At 46.2% G+C, this 25,780-nt stretch overlaps 1 protein-coding gene across 3 annotated transcripts; it reads left to right on the forward strand.

The window, feature by feature from the left end:
• Positions 1–592: 592 nt before the first annotated feature.
• LOC310696693 (dynamin-1-like protein) lies at positions 593–25,528 on the forward strand. 3 transcript variants are annotated; one of them, XR_014520689.1, is made up of 17 exons: positions 593–1,121; positions 2,628–2,778; positions 3,820–3,866; positions 7,272–7,343; positions 7,446–7,532; positions 10,745–10,907; positions 11,187–11,307; positions 11,523–11,654; positions 11,955–12,161; positions 12,269–12,389; positions 17,302–17,457; positions 22,401–22,490; positions 22,590–22,688; positions 22,781–22,971; positions 23,462–23,571; positions 24,124–24,283; positions 24,621–25,528. XR_014520689.1 is itself a non-coding variant. In XM_083482515.1 (17 exons), exons 1-17 carry the CDS (start codon positions 1,020–1,022, stop codon positions 24,675–24,677), a joined length of 2,019 nt encoding a protein of 672 aa, XP_083338641.1. In that variant the 5' UTR covers positions 598–1,019; the 3' UTR covers positions 24,678–25,528. The 3 variants fall into 3 exon arrangements, 2 of the variants coding, with proteins under 2 accessions (XP_083338642.1, XP_083338641.1); XM_083482515.1 differs by having other exon boundaries at positions 598–1,121; positions 22,781–22,924; XM_083482516.1 differs by lacking the exon at positions 22,781–22,971 and having other exon boundaries at positions 594–1,121.
• Positions 25,529–25,780: the final 252 nt, after the last annotated feature.

Raw genomic sequence — 25,780 nt, forward strand, 5'->3', positions numbered from 1 at the left:
AACCCGCTTCCAGAACCCAGGTCCATAGTTACATCCTTGTAAATTGCAGCCCTGCCGGTATGAGGGAACCAGATCCTACAGTATGAACTAGTTGGACTGGGGTTAGAAACCAGCGGCAGGCCACCTGCAAGACTCTCCCTCGTGTCAGCAGACGCAGAGCTCTAGGGAGAAGGGGATCGGGACCGGGAAGCAGTCGCGGGAAGAGCGGGTTTCAAAAGTGCGGAAAGGGAAACTGAGAGGACCGAGGGGCTGGAGCGCATCTCCTGCGCATCGCAGGGCTTAAGACATGCCGGGACTTTTCGGTTTAGAAACGAGGTGAGAGCCGACGGGGCAGAAGCGAGAAGCGAGTGAAGAAAACGACGGAGAAAGGATTTTCTCTCCCACGTCATAGGACAGCTCAGGACCGTCTAAGGAAGCGGAACGTGGCCCGCCTCGGAGTTTGGCGGGCGCCTCTTCCCCCCCGCCTTGAGCTTCTGCGGGGAAAGGGGCTCGGGGAGAGGCGCCCCCCCCCCCCCCCGCGGCTCGGGCGGAGGGAATCCGCCACAGCAGCGGCTCCGCCGGGCGCGTTTCCGGGCGAGGCGTCGGGCCCCGCCTTCCGGAAGGTCCTCCTCCGGTTGCCGGAGGCCGGTCTGCCCCGCTGAAGCTTTCTCCATGGTCGGGCTTTTGAAAACCCCTCTCAGTCGATTGGTGCTCAAGCCGGCCAATGAAGCTGTAGTCCCGCCCCGCCGTCAATCTCGCCGCCAATGGAGCCGGCCTCTCGCTTGAGAGACACGTAGGTAGCCTGTAGAGAGAAGCGGTGCTAAGAATGCCGGCCAATCGAGGCAAAGGTCGGGCGACGCGGGGGCCGCGCTTCCTGGGGAAGAGGGAGGGGGGCCGCCGGGCGCAGAGGGTCTCCCCGCGGGGCGAGGGAGCGAGGGGCGCCCGGGAAGGAGCGGAGCTGGAGCCCTGCCTCCTGCGCGGGTCGGGTGGCGGGGAGTTCCGCCGGGGAGGAGCCCCTTTCCCTCGGCGCCTCCGTCGCCATGGAGACGCTCATCCCCGTCATCAACAAGCTGCAAGAGATCTTCAACACGGTGGGAGCCGAAGTCATCCAGCTGCCCCAGATCGCGGTAGTCGGTTCCCAGGTGAGAAGCCGCGCAGCCCCGCCGCCTCCTGACCCTGCTGCTGGGCTCTAATGGGCGGGGCAGGGAAAAGGGGGAGGCAATTATGGATGAAAAGTGTGGAGAATAACAAACAAATGTATTCTACCCCCCCCCCCCAAATCTGGCTGGGTTTCCCCAGTGAAATCAATAGGCAGTAGGAACAGATAAAAGAAAGCATTGCTTCATGGAATGCATAAGCCCTGTTACAAGGCAATGGTAAAGGCTCATTGTCATGATAGTCAAGCTCAACTTCCAGGCTCTGAGCCGTTCTGTCTTTGAGGACCCTGGAAGGGGTGGGTGGGGGGGTATTACATGTGTGACCAGCTAGTGGACTTGCTAGAAACACAGTTGACAGTGTTGGAAATCAAGCTACTGCATTATATGGATTTTTGGCAGGGCTGTTTTCATTCTTGATGCAGTGGCTTTCCCAGTGTAGTGTGGAAGCCTCCAGTTCTACTGACAGCAAATTAATCCCTAGGAATTTTTGTAGAGTGCGTGTCTGATGAAAATGGAAGGATCTGCTAATGATACCATTCCACATTTAACTCACTTGTGGGCTTTCTTAAAATGGGCGGATCCGCTAGGGCCAGCCCAAGGTGGAGAAATCTATTTGGCAATTTCCTCCCCTTCATCTCTCAGTAACAAAATGATAAGAATAACTAACTGATCATTTATTAATGTTTCCCAAACTGCCAACTCACTGTAAGGCTTGCCTTGTCAATCCTGGGAGAGAGGGATGGATAGATACAGAAAAGTACAGAGTTAAAAATAGCCTATCATTTCAGCAGTGTCATGAAAGCAGTGTCTCCTTCTATGGGATGTAATAGATGCAACTCGGTTGATCTCTATCTCAGTTTTCTTTATATTATCTCTTGATTTTGAAATAAAAAGCCACCCCATTATAGTGGTAGCTATACTACAAGCTAATATTGGTTTTATTATCCTTGTTTAATTGCCATGGCTTCTCTTAGAATTCTGGCAACTTTTGTTGGATGAAGAATTCTTCTAAGAATCTCAAATGTTCACCCTGCCGCAACTGCACTGTTTTCAGGGGTCCCAAGATAAGTGTTAATTAGGGTTACCATCTTACCTTAAAAAGTGGTCTGTCCTGTTCCTTTCACGGAATAAGTTGTTGTTTAAACTAGTAGGCTGGTGTTTTCAAGGGATGGAAACAAACATTTTTACCTGCTAATGTCTGTAGTTCAAGCTGCCATTCGGTACAAGAGCAAGAGCTGAAGAAAATGTTGGTTGGAACTGTGTCCCCTCCACCTGTTCTATTCATATAAGATGGATACAGTACCTTGAGGTGATCTATGTGGTAGCTTTCAAGAACACCAGGAATGCTTTATGTTATGCAGTACAGTCTTCTTTCTCTGTACCAGTACACAGGCTAGAACTCCCTAGAGTGAAACTGCTTCCCTCTTAGGACAACATTGCATCTTCTTACTACTTTGCACCCTCTGCTTCTAACACTGCCTGTCTCCACAGAGCAGTGGGAAGAGCTCTGTGCTGGAGAGCATTGTGGGCCGGGACTTCTTGCCTCGTGGCTCTGGCATTGTCACACGCCGGCCTCTCATCCTGCAACTGGTGCATGTCCCAACACTAGAGGAGAGAAGGCGGACAGCCAGTGGAGAAAGCGGTAAGACAAGAGCTGGGGATTTGGGTCCTCATCCCAGCAGGGGATTCCTGGGGCTTGGCTTTGGTTCTGAGAGGGGAGTGTTGGATCGTGCATGTGGCTAGTGGGTCCAGTCCTACTGAAAGTTATCCAAACTGTTATTTTCCTCCAGTCTAGAGGAGAACTTGTTCTTTTTCCTTGAAAACTATTGAAACTTAGGGATTCCACTAAAGGGTTGAGAAGGTCAGTTCCTGGCAATGCTGCAATGCTCGTCACTGCTTACACTTCATAGACTGTTTTCTGGGGATAGCTGCTGGAGATGTTGGCTTTTGCTAAAGGCAGGACGTCTAAGATGTGTGGATTGGGGGTGGTCTCTGACAGAGACCCAAACAAAGGCTCAATTTGAGCCATAGCTCAACTCCGTTGTGACTATTAGGAGTTGACCATGGCAAAAAATTAGTGGAAATTAAACAAAGCACATAACTGAGAAAGAGCAGGTTGCTATCCCCTCCCTGGGTAGCCCCAGCCATCAAGTCCACACCTGGGAGTTCGGGGGCAAGGCTTCTAAGTGGAGAGTTTTAGGCCAGAATGTCCTGAGTGGGAGAGAAGATGGATGCAAGAGGAACTGGGCATGAGTGCCCTATGTTTGAGACAACCATTTGCAAGATTGATCATTGGAATGGGAATTGGGAGAAGAACTAGGGTTGGTTTGGATTTGTTTCTTCTAGAAGGCAATGGCTTGTCTGTTTCACAAAGCCAGCATGCTGGGTGGAGTAGCCTGCCTTTGACTGTTGGGAAGCATTTTTGCAATGTAGTATTCCATCTCATGAGCATAGGAGCCAACTCCTAGGGGCTGAGGTCCCTTCACACCCCCAATAAAATATTTGAGCCCCCCTCGTTAATAGCCATTGCCATTCAAATGGTCTGTGTTTTCGCTGTCTTGTGATTATGTGGGGTGGGGCTTATATGCCCCCCATATTTTATTTCAGTTGGCATCCTTCCATGAGAGGGATGGATACCAAAGAGGTTCCCTGGCATATTTTTTCTGGTTTTCTTTGTTTGCAGGTGTCCAGGCTGATGAGTGGGCCACCTTCCTGCACTGCAAGCACAAGGTACAGCATGAGTGGTGTAAAGGGCTGCAGCGGTGGTCAGAGCAGGTCCAGTCCCCTAGGCAGGACAGACAGCTGCCTTGTGACAAAAGTGCAAATGCTTCAGGCTAACAGAGGACTCTCCTCCCAGGGGCAAACTCAATTGTTTCTCCCCTCCCCCAAATCACGGGGGAACAGGGTTTGAGGCATGGGGGCAATCACTGTGAAAAAGACACAGGTGATTTCTAATGGCAGGTCCTCTTCTCTCATGCTCTGCAAGTGAATGACACAAGACTCTTCATTCCATGAAGTGCAGACAAGATGCAGCAATTGGGACAACTCTCAAGGAGGAAGAGCAGTTCCTCCTGCAGCATGCCACAAGGAAAATGAACTTCCACCTGGAATGAAACATAGGGTGGGGAAGGAAAAGAGGATGTTGCAGCCCTTCAGACAGACTTGCCTTGCTCCACCACCTTGTTTCCTCCTTATTTTAAACCAGGGATGGGGAATTCCTGGCACTCCAGGTAGATGCAACTCCCTTCATCCCTGACCATTGGCCATGTGGACTGGGACTGATGGGAGTTGGAGTCCAGCAACATCTGGAGGGACATAGGTTCCTCATTCGTATTTTAAATGGAGCTGTAATGTCCCTGTTGAGGGAAAGAGGCAGCTTTGCCTACCAGCCTGTCAACTTTACTCATCCAGTGTTTCCTTCTCTGTTTTTTGTCCAAAGAGTTCAGGACTTCAGAGTGCCTCAAAAGGGAAAGGACTGGAGGCTGTTAAGCTGGAGACTGAGCTTGCAGCTAGTCTCTTAGAAATGGGAGAATTTAACACACACACACACACACACACACACACGATGTGTATTTTTTGTCTAAGTTTGAAGCAGTAAGGAATGGCAGGATCTTTCCATTTCTGACCTAGTTTAAAATCTTGTTTGTTAGTATTGACTTCCCTTTTTGCATGCAGTTCTTGAATGACTCTTCTACATGTTGCATCCTATTTTTTTTAAAAAAAAACCTTAATTTTTTTTATTTGCTATTCTTTCTCTTCCAGAGTAAATAATAATTTGTAAATAATAAACCACAATAAAGAATTCTAGAAATGATCTTAAGAAGGGCCATTTTCCGAATGTTGTGATTTTCTGCTCAGTGACGTATTGAGCAAAGAGCCCAATTTCTTCTTTTTCTTTTTCCTCTCCATTCTCACTTCCTTTCTGTTTTTTATATTTGTTTATTTGCTTTTCTGTTTTATCATATCATCAATGCGTAGTATTTTACAGCGAAACACATGATAGTAAGATGATAATTATTCTGCCCATATATCTAAATCTTTTATTAAATTTTTCCCCAGGTTTTCATATAGTTATTCTTATAGATGTTATGATGGTTTGTTGATACCCACACTCCTAAATACTTCACTTTTTATCTATTTTCCAGCCAGTAATTTCCTCTAATTTCATTTTAACTTGGTTATCCATGTTTTTAACTAACATTTTGGTTTTAAAACTCACCTATTTTCCAAATTCAGTTATCTCCTTTAATAATTCTAGTATAACTTCTAGAGGTTGTTCCAGGGTTGAGACAATATCATCCACAAAAGCTATTGTTTTGTCATTTTGTTTGCCCACTTCCATTCCCCTAATTTTATCATTACAGTGGAACCTCAATTTTTGAACGTAATCCGTTCTGGAGGTCCATTTGACTTCTGACACATTTGAAAACCGAGGATCAAAGGGCTGTTAGCAAGTTCAGTGGGGGAAATGGAGAAATGCAACTCAGAAGCCATTGGACTTCTGAGGCGCGTTCAAAAAGGGAAGCATTCACTTTTGGGTTTTCAGCGTTTGGCTTCCGAAATGTTTGGCAGCCAATACCTTCGAAAACTGAGGTTTGACTTTATTCCTAATATTTTACAATAAAATTTCAAAGGTAAGGATAAATAATAACGGAGAGAATGGACACCCTTGTCTTGGTCCTTTTTTGATGTTGCATTTCTCTGAGATGATATTGTTTATTATAATCTTTGCCCATCGTTCATTATATAATTCCTCTTAAGAAGGTGTCACCTTCCATTCTTTTTAAACACTTCTTTCATAAATGCCTAGGAGATACTGTCAAATGCTTTTCTGTGTTGAGGAAGATCAGGGAAGCCTGTTTTTCATTATGTACTTCCAAATATTCTATTATATTTCTAATGTTCCTTACGTTATTTTTCAATTGCCTATCTGGTGGAAATCCTGCTTGATCCTGGATCAACTCGCTCAACACTTTTGAAAGCCTATTTGCTAATATAGTCGTAAATAATTTATTGCTCCTCTCCATCTGTACCTGTCTTCTCTCCTTCGTCTACTTCCTTTTGTTGATGTTCTGCTAGTTCTCCAAAGTCTTTTTTATATTTTCTCATAAATGATTTGGCTTCCTGCGATGTTAACTTCTCCTTCCTGCAAGGACCCTCTTTACGCTTGTCCTGGGGGGGGGGTGTTTTTTCTGTGTCGTCATCTCACTTGCCTTTTCCTTCTTTCTATTAAGTCTACCGTAGCTTCATTATCCCCTGGTGTTAGTCACCAGTCACCTTTGATTTTTGTCTAAGTTGTTGTAGATTTTTACTCCTAACTTTCTCCTTAGGTGAAGTTTGGGGCACTCCAACATGAATAAAACCACCGTTTATTAGGATATTATTGTTCTTTTTAAAGTCCAGTTTGTAAATTATTTACTGTCCTCCCTTTCCCCCTGTTTTCCTGCTTGCATGCAAGTATTTTCCAGATTCTGTAATTCCCCCTTTATATATGAATGGAGAGGGGAGATAGGGGGTTGTCTTGCCCCTGAAAACACAGGGTAGCAAATAAATAATAAATATTAGGCCTTCTCTTCTTTTTTTAAAAAAAATACTGTTATATTTCCTCCTTGACACAAGTCTATCTTCTGAGTTTTGTGTGTCCTCTTTAGACATAAAAAACAGAAACATGCATAGGAGGGGAGAAGGTTCTAGCAGTTATCTTTCCTTTCTCCTATCTTTTTAAATATTTGTTACTCTTATTGCTGGATTTTCCACATTATTATAGGGGGTTGGGGGTGTCTTCTCTATCAGCCTTTTACTTGGAATTAATGATATTTAAGCCCCAGTTTCATTGCTGTTGTCTAGTATTATTTAGTACTGTCTGTCTCTGTTTTCTGCCCTCCCCCCTATTTTACACGTTCATAGCAGGCTCTTCGTTATTTTCCTTTGCCCTCCTCAGTCAGATTCCTCCCACTAGTTTTAACTAGTTCTGGAATGGATTCCCCTTTTTCACTCTGAAATTTGTAGCCAAATTTCCTTTTTACCAATGTTCCAGATTCTATCTTTTGGATTTGGCCTTGTTCTTTTTGTTGGAAGCTTACCGGGTTGAGACTGGCAACAGCCAACTCTCTTGGTCCCTGTCTTTCCCCCCAGACTTTCACTGACTTCAGCGAGATTCGGCAGGAGATTGAAATTGAGACGGAGCGGACCACTGGGACCAACAAGGTACTGGCATTTCTAAGCTCCTCCCCACTCTGGTGAGAACCCTGTTCTTTGAGCTGCCATATGATCTTTCTTTAACTGATTTTTTCCCCCTAATTCATGCAGGGAATCAGCCCAGAGCCCCTGTACTTGAAGATCTACTCCCCACATGTACTCAACTTGACACTAGTTGACCTTCCAGGAATCACCAAGGTGAGAGGCGTTGGAGAAAGTGGGCAATTGGCTTCCAGAGAAAGCGAGGAGGTGCTGGCCACTTCCTCAGCAACGCTAACAGTGGAAATTGCAATTGGCAGTGAGTGTGGCATTTCTCGCCTTAGAATCAAGTGTGCAGACTTGATGAGGCGGTTGCATCTGCAGGGAGAAATTTTGATAGGGTGCTTCCCCTTTACATCAGCCACTCCTTCCCCTTGCAACCCCTCTGCCCAGCCACTTGCTCCCAGTTGACTGACAAACAGCTGAGAGTGGGAGGGGAGAAGAGTGAGAGCAGGCCTGAGGCATTTTGACACCTGACACGAATTAGACAATTGCATCCTGAGAATTGTTGTACACACACGGAAGAGTCATCCCTATTTCTTATAGCAAAGACTCCTGCAGAAACTGCATTGCGGTTGTATATGGTATACAGTTCAAAACAATAAACAGGTCCGGAAGGGGAAAAGAGGTGAGGCTGGCTTCCCCAGCAATCTTAGTTTTCTGTGTTTTGAGCAGTAGTGGCAGCCTGCACAGAGGGGCTTTCTGCTCCCTGTACAAGCTACCACTTCTGGGCAAAACACAGAAAATTAAAGTGGTTGGGGAAAGGGGAGCAGCCAGCAATTGGCACAGTGAGCTGCGAACGCTCCACATCTGGGAAAGAAATACATGCTGCACTTGAAAGTAACTCAGTTGAAATGCAGGAGGTTTATTTACAAGTGAGAGGGGATCAAGAGCGGGAGAGAAGGGGGAAGCAGAAGACCAATGCAAGGAAATAGGTGAAAATGAAGGCTACAGTTGGTGCACACACTTAACTTCATAGAATCCACTGTTGAACAGCTCTTACTTTCAGAAAGTTCTTCCTGATGAATCCATTGGTTCGAGTCCTACCCTCCACAGCAGGAGAAAGCAAGCTTGCTCCAGCTTACTTGTGACAACCCTTTAGATATTGGAAGATGGCTATCATATCTCCTCTCAGTCTCCTTTTACCAAGCATACCCAATTCCCTCAACTGTTCTTCATAAGGCTTGGTTTCCAGGCCCTTGATCATCTTGGTTGCCCTCCTCCACACTAGTTCCCGCTTGTCAGTATCCTTAAACTGTGGTGTCCAGAACTGGATACAGGATTCCAGGTGTGATCTGACCAAGGCAGAATAGAGCAAGACTATGACTTCCCTTGAGCTGGACATTATACTTCTGTTAATGCAGCCCAGAATAGCATTCACTTTTCTTGCTACTGCATCACTCTGTTGACTCATGTATGGTCTATTAAGACCCCTAGATCCTTTTCACATGTACCACTGGCAAGCTAGGTCCCCCCCCCCAATCTTATATTTGTGCAGCTGGTTCTTTCTGTCTTGGTGCAGAACATGACAGTTGTGAAATTCATTGTGTTAGTTTGGGCCTAATTCTCCAACCTGTTAAGCTCATCTCAAATCCCAATTCTGTCTTCTGTGGCATTAGCTACCCCTCCCAGTTTCATGTTATCTACAAATTTGATTAGCACCCCCCTCACATGAGCTCCAAGATGGCGTCGTTAGTGGTAGCATCGACTTGAACTCCGCATCAGTTGATGTGGTTTTTATTATTTTTATCAGTCTTTTATCAGCTTTTATCAGCTGCAGTATTTTATCTCTGTCATTTGGCAGCTATTATATTCACAAGGGAAGGGGCATGGGTGGTGCTGTGGGTTAAACCACAGAGCCTAGGACTTGCTGAACAGAAGGTCGGCGGTTCGAATCCCCGCGATGGTGTGAGCTCCCGTTGCTCGGTCCCTGCTCCTGACAACCTAGCAGTTCGAAAACATGTCAAAATGCAAGTAGATAAATAGGTACCGCTCCGGCGGGAAGGTGAACGGCTTTTCCGTGCGCTGCTTTGGTTCGCCAGAAGCGGCTTAGTCATGCTGGCCACATGACCCGGAAGCTGTACGCCGGCTCCCTCGGCCAATAAAGCGAGATGAGCGCCGCAACCCCAGAGTCGGCCACGACTGGACCTAATGGTCAGGGGTCCCTTTAACTTTACCTATATTCACAAAGCTTGAGTTAAGGGCTTGAGTTAAAAGTCTTAGAGAAAGTCTTGGAGAAAGCCTTAATTAGCTCCAGCTCAACTGAATCTACCAGCTACTTATCAGCAGGATGGAGATTAAACACCCAACCGTGGGAGGACACCGACCCCTCAATTCTTTCGTCTCAAGTCATTTAAACAACAGGCCCAGGACAGAATGCTGTGGCAGCACCGCACTTGTCCATGTTTTCCAGGAACTAACTATTCATGAGCACTCTTTGGGTTTGGTCAGCTACAAATCTACCTAATGGTTATCTCATGCAGTCTACATTTCACCAGCTTCTGTGGAAGAATATAACGGGGGTCTTTGTCAAAAGCCTTACTGAAATTAAGACACACTAAGTTAGGGCTGCCACACGCCTGGATTTTCCTGGACGTTACTGGGATTTCAAAGGTGGAATTGATGTCTGGGGAGAATTTCCGAAATGTCATGCTTTGTCCTGTATCTTAGACAAGTCTATCAAAAATGATGTTTTTGGGGCTCAACAACTTTGGGTTTTTTTCTAAAAACAGCTCTTTTGGGGTGTCCTGGTTTTTACTTCTTGAAATATGGCAACCCTACGCTAAGTCCACAGCATTCCTTGATCCACCAAGCTTGTAATGCTTATGAAAATGTGAAATGAGATTTGTCTGGCATGTTGGACCATCTTTCTTGTTGGAATTGTTTGCATTTGGACCTTCAATATTTCACATTTAAGAAACTCTCATCCACCTTGGACTCCCTTCTCTTTGAGTATATTTGACCATGGGTTCTCATCCAGTGGCTCCTTAAGCTTTTTAAATTGGCTTTCTTAAAGTCAAGAGTACATGCCCAACTACATTCAGCTTTATGTTGCCTCTGTGTCATCATTTGTGTATGTAATTGTGAATGTAATGGGCTAGCTTCATGGGGCCATGGGTAGGTGAGCCCAGGCCTTCTTTCTCTGATTTCTTTCTCCTATGAGGCTTGGCTTCCTTTCTTCCAGTAAGAAATCTTTGATCTGGCTTTCCCTCTCTCAGGGTGGAAACACAGTTGGAGGCAACTGTGTAAACTTCACTCCAGTGCTTGTTGCATTATGATACCAAGCTGGAAAGAGAACCTGGAGTGTGACCTTTTGTGGGTGTCTTCCTTAGTCTTGTAGCAATTTCTAGTCTTTCCTTTGTATACTGCAGGTGCCCGTTGGGGATCAGCCCGACGATATTGAGGTTCAAGTACGGGACATGATCCTGTCCTACATCTCCAACCCAAACTGCTTGATCCTGGCTGTGACAGCTGCCAATACAGATATGGCCACGTCAGAGGCACTAAAGCTGGCACGTGATGTTGACCCTGACGGTATGGCATGTGTTGTCGTGTGCCTCAGTTTAATAGGAGCATGTTTTGGTGGTCAGGAGGTCAGTGCTTGGTCCCCATGAAGAGCAACAGGATGATGGAGCTAAGTTGCTGCACATGTTGGAATGGGGTGAGAGAACTGGGGCAGACCAATAGTGATGGAAACTGAGAGGCTGCATGTGTAGGGAAAGGAGGGGGGTGGAGCAAGGAATGTGCAGACTAGGGTGGGGCAGAGGGAATAAAGGAAGGAGCAAGCTTTCATCCTGTGCTGATCCTGTGCAGGGCGAAGGACACTGGCTGTGATCACCAAGCTGGACCTGATGGATGCTGGGACAGATGCCATGGATGTGCTAATGGGTCGGGTTATTCCTGTCAAGCTGGGCATCATTGGGGTGGTCAACAGGTCAGTAGTGCTGGATAACAGGGAATATGGGATCTGGCTCAGATTTGGAGTGTCTGATGGCAGAACCCCACTTCCAGTAGGGCAGGACATTCTTGAAGGATGTATTCTCTATTGTCTTGGGTGGCATGGTTGGGGGAATAGACGCTTGCTGCAAGACATCACTCCAACTTGTGTAGGTTAGTTTGTTGCCGTGATCTCCCTGCTTCCTCTCCTAGGAGTCAACATGATATCAACAGCAACAAGAGCATCAGTGAGTCCCTCCAAGATGAGCAGGGCTTCTTGCAGAAGAAGTACCCATCGCTTGCCAACCGAAATGGCACACGTCACCTGGCTAAGACTCTCAATAGGTGAGGGGGTGCCAAGGCACAGCGGTTATTGGTGAATAAAGGAGCTGGATGTTGGGAGGGACTGAGTGAGCAGGAAGGGGCTGGCCAGGATCTGGTGCAGGTATCTGGCTTATCTGTTTTGCGTACAGAAGGCTCCATGCTCTGAACACTGGAACCTTTTGTTGATGCATCTGGTGCTTCAGAAAGTCAGTTTCTACAACCTTGAGGTCTAGAAACCTTGAAAGTCTAGGCCAGACTGGTCATCCGTGTCAGCAACTACTGAGAACGCTGCTTTATTTCCTTCTCCTCCCTGCCTTCAAGGCTGCTGATGCACCATATTCGTGACTGCCTGCCTGAATTAAAGACCCGGGTGAATGTGCTGACAGCCCAGTACCAGTCTGTGCTACAGAGCTACGGGCAGCCCATTGAGGACAAGAACGCCACTTTGCTTCAGATCATCACCAAATTTGCCACCGAGTACTGCAACACAATTGAGGGCACAGCACGCAACATTGAGACATCCGAGTTGTGAGTGACCTCTCTTGGCAGGGCTGGGACTGGGGAGGAGCCTCACAGTGTGGATCAATAAGGGGGATTGTGCACTCTGAAGCTGACCTACTCTCCCTCCCTGTCAGGTGCGGAGGGGCCCGGATGTGCTACATTTTCCATGAGACGTTTGGTCGCACCCTGGAGTCCATTGATCCTCTGGCTGGACTTACAATGCTGGATATCTTGACAGCCATCCGAAATGCCACCGTAAGCCACCATTGTGGAGCTGGGATGCCTCTGAGGCCATTCACCCATTGGCCTCTGCTTTCAGCCTGTTCTCTCTCTCCCATCATCCTATGCCATCTAGAACTCCCAAAATAAATTGGGAGGCACGTTGCCTAAGAGAGCTTGCATTGCATAGTGGCCGAATGACAAACTGGGGGTCGGGAGAGGGCAGTCATTCTCATACTCTGCTTGTGGGGCTCCCAGCACAGGAATCTGGTTGGTCACAGAACAGGGTGCTGGAAAAGCTGGGCCTTTACTGGGATACACCAGGGCTCTTCTTATGTACTCGAGTTCATTTCAAATCTCACCTCTGCCGTTAACTTAGTAGGTGGCCTGAGGCAAGCCACTCTCTCAGCCTTGCTACACACATGCCCTCGGGCAGTCTCTAAGAAAGGGGTGATGATATCGGCCCAGGCTGCAGCCTTCTCAGGAGGAGTGAGGCACAGCAAGACTTTGCCTAAAGCGCTATGTGCATGCTACATGTCTGTGATTTGGGATGACTCCCCATTCGTGTGTAGAGGGGAAGGCAAAGAGACCCCCAGGCTCTCTTGCTAGTTTGATTTCGGGTGGGGGCAGTCTTGAGCCAGCCAAAATGTGTTGTCTAAGTATGCTGAGGGGGTGGAGGCGGCATCATCCTGTGGTAGATGTTCCTGATATTCCAGAGGTAAATGATGAGGTGTGTGTCTCAATTTGGCACTTCTGATACAGAGCTGGGATCCCAGAATAAAGCAACAGTTATGGGGGTTTTTTTTAATTCAACCCTTTTAGTCTAGCAATCTTGTTGCAATATGTCCATGCCATTCTTACTTCTACAGCATCTACTCTCTTCTTTGTGCTTCAGCTAAGGGATCCAGACTTGTAGAAAATCCCTCTTTTTCTTGTAGTCATTCATTTGCAGAGCAACCCCTCTTCCGTACTTGATAGTGCCATGACAAACCTGTCTTCCCAGAAGTTGCTGTAGTAACCGCCTGTCCAAATTGCAGAGTAACTCCTTGCTGTAATGATACGTATCCTCTCCAGACAATGCTGTAATGATACTTTGACCTGTTCGTGCAAGAACCTATGCTCTTTCTAAAGGTAAAGGTAAAGGGACCCCTGACAGTTAAGTCCAGTCGCAAATGACTCTGGGGTTGCGATGCTCATCTTGCTTTACAGGCCGAGGGAGCCAGCATTTGTCTGCTCCACAGTTTTTCTGGGTCATGTGGCCAGCATGACTAAGCCACTTCTGGTGCAATGGAACACCAACACCAGAGCAGTGCACGGAAACACCAGTTACCTTCCCGCTGGAGCGGTACCTATTAATCTACTTGCACTTTTGGGCATGCTTTTGAACTGCTAGGTTGGCAGGAACTGAGACAGAGCAATGGGAGCTCACCCCGTCGCAGGGATTCAAACCACCAACCTTCTGATCGGCAAGCCCAAGGCTCAGTGGTTTAGACCACAGCGCTACCCGCGTCCCTATGCTCTTTCTCCTACCCCCCAAATCTATAGTAATGTAATAACTGGAGCATTTCCTCTTTCTTTCGGCATGCCTATAAAAACCCAGTCTTTTGCCCATGTCAAGGTGGCCTTCTGCTCCTCCTGTTAACTCGGGTCATAAGTGTTGGTGGTTTTGCAGCCAAAATAGAGCCTCTGAGAAACAAGGGGGGGGTGTAACCACTTTCCTGAGGTTTGCATATATAGAGAAAGAGACACAGACATGAATATAAACTTTTTTAATAAAAAGAATGGGTGGTGAGGGCAGATGCCTGGAACGCTGAACAAGAGCACTTATATGGATACATGGCAACATTTTCTTACAATCCCCACTTATAGAATCATATAATTGTTGAGGTGGAAGGGACCCTGAGGGTCATCTAGTCCAACCCCTGCAATGCTGGAATCTTTTGCCCAAAGTGGAGCTCGAACCCACAACCCTGAGATTCCAAGTCTCATGCTCTACGGACTTGTATGATTCTAATAAATAAGGCTTTGTAAACCTGAATGTATACTTCTGGCTCCTACTGGAAGCCACGCCTCTTCTAACCAAAGCCTGATTTTTATGTTTGAGTGATCCATCACCCTTCCACTATTTATTTATTTCATAGGCCAAGCCCCCTTGGCTTCTGCCCATGGGCAATTCTAGGACTAGTGCCGTGTCCTGCAAATGGCTGCACTGATTGAGAGTTCATTTCTGGGCCCAATTCAAGTGCTCGTGTTAGTTCTTATAATGTTGAACAACTTAGGCCCCCAATACTTGAAAGACCGCCTCCTTCCTTACAGACCCTCTTCAGTGTCAAGATTGCTGGAGCATCTGTTTGACCCTGTTTCTCCTTCAGAAGGCAGAATGGGGGTGGTGCTGGGCGTGAGCCCGCTGCCAAAGAACAAGCCTCTGCTACCAACATGATTTTTGGAAAGATTCCTCCCTAATCTGGCTAATTGGACAAACTATGAAGCACTCTCTGTGCAAGATATGCAAATAAGCTGAGACTAAATCAGCCGCCTAAAAAAATGGAACATTTAAAGGTATTTGAATGGCATTTTGATGTTTTTGCAGAAGTTGTGAACGGAAAAGGAGGAGAGATGACTTCATGTTTTGTTACGATTTTTGCATCTGGCTCTCTCTGCCCTCTTCTGAATAATGAGAAAAAGAGGCATGTGATGTTTGATAAAAGACTGCATTGCAGAGGAAAACAGGAGAATTGGATAAAGTATTGGAAAAGGTATTGTCATGAGGAAGCCAATGGTCAGCTCACATGGTTAACTGCTGGGTGAAACCAGACACACAGGAAAGCTTCTTAGAATTTACAGAAGTATATGGAGATCATGGAATGTGCTCCCTCAAAGCTGAGCTCAGAGTGCCCGCTCCTCCCCCGGCAGCTACTATCTGCCCTGACTGGAAGCTTCCTGGGATGGGGGTCTCCACCACTCCTCCCTGACAGGTGCTCCTATGCCTGCCCCTCGTCTACCAAGGAGTGGCTGGGTGATATTGATGACCATCTTTTGACGGTGTTCGGTGTTGCAGGAGGAAGAAATGCAACTACTGCGATTTACAACTCTTTAGACTAAGAAAATTCACACCTGGCCTTGCTATGCTGGAAGGTATGGAGGCAACGAAGAGACTGAATCAAATGGGACGCAGCTTGACATAGTGGCACATATCATAATAGGTACATCTGTACAGAAAAAGAATATGTTTATATGGCATCGCAATATAGTGGTCCCTCAGTTTAAGAACAGTCTTATTTACGAACAATTCGGTTTACAAATTCCGCAAAACCAGAAGTAGTGTTCTGGTTTGCGAACTTTACCTTGGTCTACAAATGGAAACCAGATGGTGGAAGGGCACCAGTGGCGGGAGGCCTCATTAGGGAAAGCGCACCTCGATTTAAGAACGGTTTCGGTTTAAGAACAGACTTCTGGAACGGATTAAGTTTGTAAACCAAGGTACCACTGTATTGGAAATCAATGGCCAGGCTGCTTCCAGAACGTTTTTCTCAAGAGCTACTTCATGCTGCAGTTTGACTCTGTTATCTGTGCGAAGAAAACGTTTGACCTTCAGTGGTGTGAGCAGAGCCAGAGGAGCTGCAGTTAATCAGCTAAGCAGGGAAAGAACTGATTTGAACAAGGATGAGAGAAGATCCAAGCTGAAAAACCACACTGAAATCTGGAAATAAGAACTTACTGAAATACCACTCATGCCATTATTGAATATATATACACTAAGGTTTATTTGATCTATTTGCTGTTTGCAGGGTTGTAAAGGGGCAGCTGATGGAAAATATTATTGGCAGCTACGGAGTGATATCAACTAGAGATAGAGAACACAGCAATGGGGGTCTATCTTAGACATATTTTGTAAGGAGAGCGGGAAACTGGTTTTGGAAATAGTATTAAATTGAATCAATTTGGTAACGGTTTGTAATAATTTGGAAAACCAATAAAAACAATTGCCCCCCCCCAAAAAAATGATTGGTGGAACAGTTGGTAGTTAACAGCTTGTGTGTTTGTGGCCTGGGAGAGGGCCTTCTCTGTGGCAGCCCCTATGTTGTGGAACTCCCTGCCCCACAGAGGGCAGCATCTGGCATCTTCATTCTACAGCTGCTGGCAAATGCTGGAGATGGAGCTCTTTACCCTGGCATTTGACACCTGAACTGTATATTTTCAGGACCCACCCTTTTGTGATTGCATTCTTTTTTTGTAACTGTTAAGCTTTTAAACTGTTTTCAGTGTTGTATTTTAAATTGTTATAACACACCCTGGGACATTAGGGCGAAGGGAGAGATGGTGATGATGATGATGATGATAATGATAAAGTAAAACCAGCTTTATTAGTCCCGACCAAAAATCTTGAAGCAATGTGTAACCTTTTAAGTTGACCAGAGCTCTCTTCAGGCTGGATGTTAAGAAGAGGGAGGAAGAGAGACCAATGTTGCTGTGGATGCTGGAAGTCCCGTCTGCCATTTGTAATGTCTGAAAATGAAATGAAGGGGAGTTTTTGCAGAACTGAGCTGTGATTCTTCTGCAAATTTATTTTGGGCTGACCCCGCTTGAATGCAGTGAGAGTCGTTTCTGAGTAAAAGTTCTTGGGTTCTTGGTGCAAAAAAAGGTTTCTGGTTGCAGCAAGGCATGCTGGGACAAAGAAGCCAGTGATTACAATTCCTTTGGAAAATATAAATGCCAGGATTTATTCATATCTTGTCTCTGGTACTAACTGCAACTAGCAGAGCCCTTGTAAGGCAGAAATACCCTTCAGCTGAATATGACTTTTTGGGAGATGCTGCCTGTGGCAACCCATAACTAGGCATTGGTGGGCTCAAATCATGGCCCCTTCTAGCCTCTCGTGCCTTAGTTGGTCAGCTTCCTGCCGAACCTGGGTAGCAGCTTATACTGATGGGGTTTCTCCACCCTGCAGGGACCCCGCCCAGCCCTCTTTGTCCCGGAAGTCTCCTTTGAGCTACTTGTGAAGCGTCAGATCAAGCGCCTGGAGGAGCCAAGCCTTCGCTGTGTGGAGCTGGTGCATGAGGAGCTGCAGCGCATCATCCAGCACTGCTCCACCTACAACACGCAGGTATGGCTTTCCTGACACTAGGGCCATTCCCAGTAGCATGGGTGGGTAGAAGGGTTTCAGAACTCCATTTGTTTGGCCTTTTGAACCATCAGAGGTTTATTGCAGGCATTTGTGATTCTACAGATTAAAACAGGGCCTGTGCATGCATTACGTGAAAGTAAACACCATTAACTCCATGGGGCGTCTGTGTAAAACATTTGCTTCACAAAGGCTCTCCTGCCAACTGTAAGTGACCTTTGCATTTCCAAAGGGCTTGATGATCTCACAAAGAACTGTGCTCATTTCCAAATACTTTTGGCCTTCTAAAGCAGCACTGAAAAATTTCTAGCCAGCAGGTCCTAATTTTCCAGAGGCTGTCTTCCCCTAAACCACAGCCACCTGCCCCACGCCTCATGTGTGGACATCATGTGTGAGGCAGGTAATTACAACTGCAAAGGAACAACTGAGAACTCTAAAGTGCACTCCCTATTGCTGCTTGGCACGCAGTCATGACTGGCGCTTGCAGAAAGCCCCACTGGGATCAACTTCGAAGTTGGGTCACCTGGTGTCCTGATGATATCAGGTGATAGACAGGTAGCAGCCCCACCACCTGTCAAGATGTCCTACTGTGTAATAGTGGAGCAGTTCAGGAGCTGCCCTGTTGGCTAAATCTTGCTCTGCAGCTTTAAATTGCTGCACTTCAAACAGAAGAAACAGAGCCTTGCCCTACATGACTCGTTAGAATTGGAAATATTTTGCTCAATCCCATTCTGTAACTGGAATGGTTTGTATATATTGCAAAGAAAGAGAAAATTGCAGCCTGCATCTCCTTTCTCCACACCCTTCCTTACTCTGGAAGCCCTGCTGAGCTTCAGTTCAGAAAGATCATTGGCTGAGCCCACTCCCAGGTGCCCCTTTTGAGCAACTTGCCCCAATTTCCTTCCTCTACCTCCACACCTTAGGATTCCTGCTTTGTCTTTTATTACCCTGCTGACTGAGCTGAAGAGGAGGGAAGAGGTGCTTGCCAGAGCCAGGCCAGTTGCTATGGCAATCATTGCTTTTTTGTAGGTTGCTGCCTGGGTGGTAGTGCCCAAGGCCTAAGCAGCCTTCAGGAGTTGCCTTCCAGGAGAGGCCTTCGTAGCCTGCTGATGACCTTATTTCAACTGGTCAATTGTAGACAAATACAATGGTAGCTCTACTTACATTCACCTCCGGTTATGTATCCTTAGGGATACGTACGCGGCAAACCCAGAAGTATTTTTATGGGTTTTGCCATGCATGCATGTGCAGAAGCATTCTACTGCATCACATGCATGCGCAGAAGCGGTCCCTCTGGTTGTAGAAACCTCGGGATCCGACCGGAGCTCCGGAACAGATCCCATCTGCAACTGGAGGTACCACTGTACAATGAAGTGCATTAAGAAGGCGCCAGTAATAACATCTTAAGAAGAGGTGGGGGGGGGAAGCCTCTCATACTTTGAAATCTCTATGGGTACATGACTATCTCAAAATCACTTTGAGTCTTACCTCACAAGGAGAATAATACCCCCCCTTAAAATTATTATTATTATTATTATTATTATTATTATTATTATTATTATTATTATTAATACCCTGCCCATCTAGCTGGGTTTTCCCAGCCACGCTGGACAACTTCCAGCAAAATATTAAAAACACATCAGTCATTAAAAACTTCCCTAAACAGGGCTGCCTTCAGATGTCTTCTAAACATCAGATACAGTAGTTGTTTATTTCTTTGACATCCGATGGGAGGGCGTTCCACAGGGCGGGCGCCACAACCAAGAAGGCCCTCTGCCTGGTTCCCTGTAACTTCGCTTCTTGCAGTGAGGGAACCGCCAGAAGACCCTCGGAGCTGGACCTCAGTGTCCTGGCAGGTCGATGGGGGTGGAGACGCTCCTTCAGGTATACTGGGCTGCGGCTGTAAAAGTAAACACCTCCACCATCCCTAATATATTATCACTTTATGTGTGGATTGTAATCATGAGCAACTTTGGAGTGACAACTTTGGTTCAAAGGTACAGTATAAGTAAATCTTCTAATGATTTGTTTAGAAGTTTACCCAGAGTAATGCAGCAAGTCCTGCTTTGAACACACATTTTCAGACATGTGACTGGTAAGTGGCTCCCACTTGGTTACATTCCAGGTCTTAACAATATTTTGTGGGGTTTAGAGACCTTTAGCATTTTCATTCTTTGTAAATGCTCAAACTGGGTGCATATCAATCAACTTGGGAGGACTGGATCATGTCCTTATGGGTTTCACGATACAGAGGAAAGGAAAGCTAGGTGTAGTCAGACATGCACTCTGGACTTTAAGAAAACCAATTTCAAAAAACTGAAGGAACAATTGAGTGAGATTCCTTGGCCAGAAATACACAAAGAGAAGGGAGTCCAAGTTGCATGTGAGTTTCTAAATGGAGAGATGAGCTTGGGAGTTAAAAAGGCCATGTATAGGAAATGGAAGAAAGGGGAAATCACAAAGGAGAAGTATACATGAGTAGCCAACAGTTGCAGGGTGCAGGCCAGGCTGGCTAAAGCTCTGATGAACTCAGGCTTGCAAGAGAGGTTAAAAAATAATAAAGGTTTCTTTAGCTGTGTCTGAAGCAGAGGAAGAACAAGCAAGTGGAAGGTCCTCTACATGGAGTACCGAAGGCGGAGTAATGCTATTAGGTGACAAAGCGAAGGCAGAACTAACTATTTGACACCTACTCTGCCTCTGTCTTCACCCAAAAGGAAAGTGATGCCAAACCTGGTGTTAAGAGAATAAATAATGTAAGGGGAGGGCTATGGTCCAAGATAGGAAAAGAGGTAGCAAGTGAACACCTAGCTACTTTAAATGAATTTGAATCTCCAGGGCCTGATGAGCTGCATCCAAGGGTACTAAAGGAGCTCGTGGGTGTAATCTCAGAGCCTCAGAGAATTTGTGGAGAACAGGTGAGGTCCCTGCAGACTGGAGGTGGGCAAATGTTGTCCCCATCTTCAAAAGGGAAGAAAAGAAGACCTAGGTAACTACCAACTGGTGAGCTTGACATCAATACCAGGACAGGTCCTAGAACAGATAATTCAACATTTGGTCTGTGAGCACTTAGAAAAAGATGCTGTGATTACTAAGACCCAGCACGGATTTTTCAAAAAATAAGTCATGTCACAGTCAGACAAACCTCTTTTTTTTTTTTTTTTTTTTTGATGGAGTAAGCTTGGTCGATCAGAGGAATGTTATGGACACAGTGTATATTGATTTCAGTAAGACTTTTTACAAAGTTCCCCCATGATATTCTTGCAAGCAAGCTGGTAGAATGTGAAGTGAATGAGGTAACTGGTGGATTTGTAGCTGGTTGGCAGACCGAACCCAAAGAGTACTCATTAATGGTTCCTCTTCATCCTGGGGGGAAAAGACGAGTGGGGTGCCACAGGGTTCTGTCCTGGGCCCATCGTTGTTCTATATCTTTTTTAATGACTTGAGTGAAGGAATTGAGGGGACGCTTATCAAATCTTCAGATGACACCAAACTGGGAGAGGTAGCTAATTCTGTAGAAAACACAGTAAGAATTTAAGATGACCTTAACAGATTGGAGAACTCGGCCCAAGCTAACAATGAATTTCAACAGGGACAAATGTAAGGTTCTTCACTCACGCAGGAAGAACCAGCTACACAAATATAAGATAGGGGACACTTGGCTTGCCAGAAGTACATGTGAAAGGATCTATGGGTCTTGGTGGACCACAAGCTAACATGAGTCAACAGTGTGATGCAGCAGGGAAAAAAGCTAATGCTATTCTAGAACGCATCATAGAATGATAGAACTGTGGAGCTGGAAGGGACCCTTAGGGTCATCCAGTACAACTCTGCAATGTGGGAATATGCAGTTGTCTCATTTGGGGCTCAAACCTGCAACCTTGACATTATCAGCACCATGCTCTAACCAATTCCAGGCTGTATAGTGTCAATATCAAGGGAAGTAATAGTACTACTCTATTCTGCCTTAGTCAGACCACACCTGGAATTCTGTGTCCAATTCTGGGCACCACAATTTAAGGAGGATGTTGACAAGCTTCTTGGATGGCAACCAAGATGATCAAGGGTCTGGAAACCAAGCCTTATGAGGAACAGTTGAAGGAGCTGGGTATGTTTAGCCTGGAAAAGAAGAGACTGAGAGGAAATATGATAGCCATCTTCAAATAGCTTAAGGGCTGTCACATGGAAGAAGGAACAAGCTTGTTTTTTCCTGCTCTGGAAGGTAGGACTGGAACCACTGGCTTCAAGTTACTAGAAAGGAGATTCCGGCTAAACATAAGGAAGAACTTTGTGACAGCAAGAGCTGTTTGACGGTGGAACAGTCTCATTTGGGAGGTTGTGGACTCTCCTTCCTTGGTGGATGGCCGTCTGCCATGGATGCTTTAGCTGTGATTTCTGCATTGCAGGGGGTTGGACTAGATGACCCTTGGGTCCCTTCTGGCTCTATGATTCTGGATTATGCTGGAAATACTGAAATAAGTGAGAAGCTGGCCTCATAACATTGTCTTTCTTCCCATATTGTTGATGGTTTTGCCATAAAATCATTCTTTCAGCATACAATGATGCAAATAAGCAATGCAGTTTTTTAAAACTTTTCCTACAAGTTGTTGTTGGTTCATGTTGCTTCGCATAAGCTGATGGTGCAAAATAAACAAAAGTCAGGTTCCTGCCTTCCATAAGCTTACAGTCTGAATTCCAATGGCTGGGGAGCGAACAAAGTTTGACTATTTATGGAAAATGCTTTTTATAAAGATTTTTCCTTATTATATCCTGTGCTGTGCTTGTTTTTTTTTTAATGTATCTTTTGTGTGTATTAGCAGTACAATGGTATTTCAATTGGCAAACAAATTGTAGAGCCAAAAGGTAGGTCTTTAAAAAATAAATAATGTCCACATGCTTCTCTCAATTCCTCCTCACCCCTTTTTCAGGAGCTGTTGCGTTTCCCTAAGTTGCACGAGGCGATTGTGGAGGTGGTGACGGGAGTCCTTCGCAGGAGGCTGCCCATCACAAATGAGATGGTAATGATGGTTGTTTCTTCAGAGAATGGAGGAGTGGGAGCTGGTTCCTGTTCCACATTTGGGGCCAAATGTTCCAACAGCCAATGCCTTTTCTCCTAGGTGCACAATCTGGTTGCAATTGAACTGGCCTACATTAACACCAAGCACCCAGACTTCATTGACACAGCTCTCGTTTCTGCCTCAGTGAGCAGTTCTAAGGTATGACCCAACCACTACCACCCTTTCTACTGCCTTGACGCCTGCCCTAAGAATAACCCCATAGCCCACTCTCACATTTATTCCCTTCTCAGACTGAATCTGTTCCAGATGGTGCCCGGCGATGGAAAAGTGAAAAAGCGGAAGAACCTAGTGCAGATGACAGACCCAAGGGGTCCTCACAGACCTCAGTCTATTCCAGCCCTAGTCGGTCCCATGCAGTCAACCTGCTAGACACGGTCAGCTGTGCGGGAACCTGGAAGTACAGGGTTGGTGAGGTGGAGAGGTGGGTTGGTGACCTAGAGGCAAGAACATTAATTGAAAAGAGGACATTACTGGCTTGAGGACATCCTATTTGGGTTCTGGGGAGGGTCCAGTGGGGCCTTGTTGAGGTCGTCTGGCCTAACAGCTGATGTGTGGGGTAGCACAGCAGCTGCTTACCCGCATGTCAGCTAAGCAAGCCCCGCTGCCCCCCCAAGCTCTTGCGAACTGGAGGGACAGTGGGGCTTGTTGAGCAGCTCAGCTGCCCCCACTGCTCCTCCAGGGTGTTCCCAATATACACAGTTTCGGTTACATGCAGGGAGGCCTGTAATGTAACCCTCACATAATTTGGGAGTTGCCTGTACAGATTACCTGTTCTCTGCCCACCCCATGCAATATGCTATATCTTGTCTCACTGATCTTGGCCAAGTGCGTAGAAACTGTTCCACCAGCTCTGCTATCACCACCACGTCTGGCAATTTCCTCTCACAGTAGTCTTCCCTGACTTTCCCTAGCCCATGCCTGCTACACGCAAACTGAGCCAACGTGAACAGCGAGACTGCGAGGTCATCCGCCGTCTTATCAAGTCCTATTTCCTCATTGTGCGCAAAAGCATACAAGACAGGTAACTTCAAGTTGGCGAGGGATTTAGCATGGGCACATATGGGCCAGATGTGTCCAGTTGTGAGAGCATCTGGGTTTGGGATTCTTTTGTACAAAGTGAATGTTCCCTACTTGGGGGAGGGGGAAGATTCCTTAGGAGTTGAGAAAGGAGCATGTAAAGTACTGGGAGATAGCACAAGATGTCTGTGTCCTTCATATTATGTACACTGTAGATTTGGATTTCTTCATGATCTTTGTGTCTGTGGGTAAATTAAAGATTCCCATCCTCTTCGTTACTCAGAATTACTAAAATATTCCGACTTCTACAGAAGTGAATATTGCAACCAGTTCACAGCTCAATACTTTTTGAATAAGAAATGATGTAATTGGGTAAGTAGCAGCTGTTGGTCCAGGGTGTCACCTAAAGAGGTGATGGATCTACCTAGCCCTGTAGGGCCAGCAGGGGAGGTAAGGTTGGGGCAAGAAGGGAATTGTGGCCTCACAAGGTAAGCCTCGGGTGTCTGCAAGATCTCACAAGCTGTATAAGAAAATATATCTTCTTTCCCCCCTGTAGTGTCCCCAAAACAGTGATGCACTTCCTGGTGAACTACGTCAAAGACCACCTTCAGAGTGAACTCGTGGGCCAGCTGTACAAGCCACAGCTCCTCGACACGTTGCTGACAGAGTCCGAGGACATGGCTCAGCAGCGCAATGAGGCTGCCAATATGCTCAAGGTGAGGGGAGGAGGGCAAGGCTCCTTGGACAGACTTTAGGAGCTACTGACAGGAGATGGGGAAAGTTCTCTCTGGCTCAGCAGCAGTTTCTTACTTTTAGGTTTCCCAAATGCTGAAAGAACCGCACTGCTTCTCTGACTTTTGAAAACTTCTAAAAGCCTATATCCAGGATAACTGACTCTTCACAAATGAAACCCTGCGGCAAGTCCCCTTGCCTTCAGAGTCAGACTAGCGTCCATGCTCTGGCACCACTACCTTGAAAGCCCAGCCCGTTTGGTTGAAAGATGGCATTAGAACATCTATTAATCACTCAGCAAGGTCTTTTCTTCTCTTATAGGCATTGCAAAAAGCCAGCCAAACTATCTCAGAAATCCGTGAGACTCAGCTCTGGTGAGGGGAACCCACTGCTTCTGATGGCTCCAACCCACTGAGCACCATTCACCCAGAGCCACGCCAGCCTTCATTTCTGAGCCTTCTGGTGCTGTTTCCCAGTTGGAGCGGAGAGGTCTTGAGCCCTCTTTGGTTCTGGCCCAGAGCAAGAGCCTGTCTAGTTTAGCATTTGGCTGGTAACACTATGGAGCCAGCATCTCTGTGCTGAACTGAAGCCTGGTCCTCATCCACTGCCTCGTTGGTCATTCATGCATTTCCAGCCTTGCTAGTCCAGTCGGTATTAAATTACTGTTTTTGTCCACATTTTGAATTCCTTCTCTCCACAGCTGTATCCTTGAGTCATTGCTGGTTTGGCCAGTCGACATTCTTGGCAGCTTTTGTCCTAAGTGCAGGAGAGCTTTCTTCCATCCCCAAATGTTGGTGCATTTGCTAAAAATATGAAGTGAAGCAATTTGTTTATGTGTGTCTGCCTGAGCACTAAGCAGGCAGTGGTGTGTATGTGGATCTGCTGCTGAATGTCTTTATTCTTCATTACTGCCCTGAAAGTGGTTGGTGCTGGCTAGGCAGAGAAATGGGCACAGGTAGCTTTGAAGAAGCTCACAACTATAGAGGTGGGACATCAACTGTTGCAGAGCAGATGATAAGAGAGTTGCTGCTGGGGAGATCTAGCCTTACCTTTCCCCAGGAGTTGTGTGCAATAGTGCCACATATTTGGGGGCACTATCCCAGTCCTAGTTGGCAGGAAAGGGGAGGCACAACTTCTACACAACCCCAAGCTTGCATGCACCTCTGAGCCACGTAGGACCCAGGCTTCACCTGCTAGTTTCCTGGAATAAACTTGTGTACTGTTACAAATGTGCTGATGGTTTTTATTTGTATGTATGGTGTGCAAAGAGGCTGAGAAGAAAGAGCTTGATTAAAAATGAGTTCTAAATTAAGACAAAAGACTGAAAGTCTCAACACTCACATAGCTTATTTCTAGTCACAAGGATTAGAAAGGTTAAACAAAAGGTGACTTGCCCTCTAGCAGTAGTCAGTACTCTATGGCTACCTGTCATACTGAGTTTATGGTAAACGTACAGCTTTGGAGAAAGCCTGCTGTTTCTG

This window comes from Podarcis liolepis (genome assembly GCF_965112155.1).
Source record: "Podarcis liolepis genome assembly, chromosome: 17".
NCBI classification, from domain to species: Eukaryota; Metazoa; Chordata; class Lepidosauria; order Squamata; family Lacertidae; genus Podarcis; species Podarcis liolepis.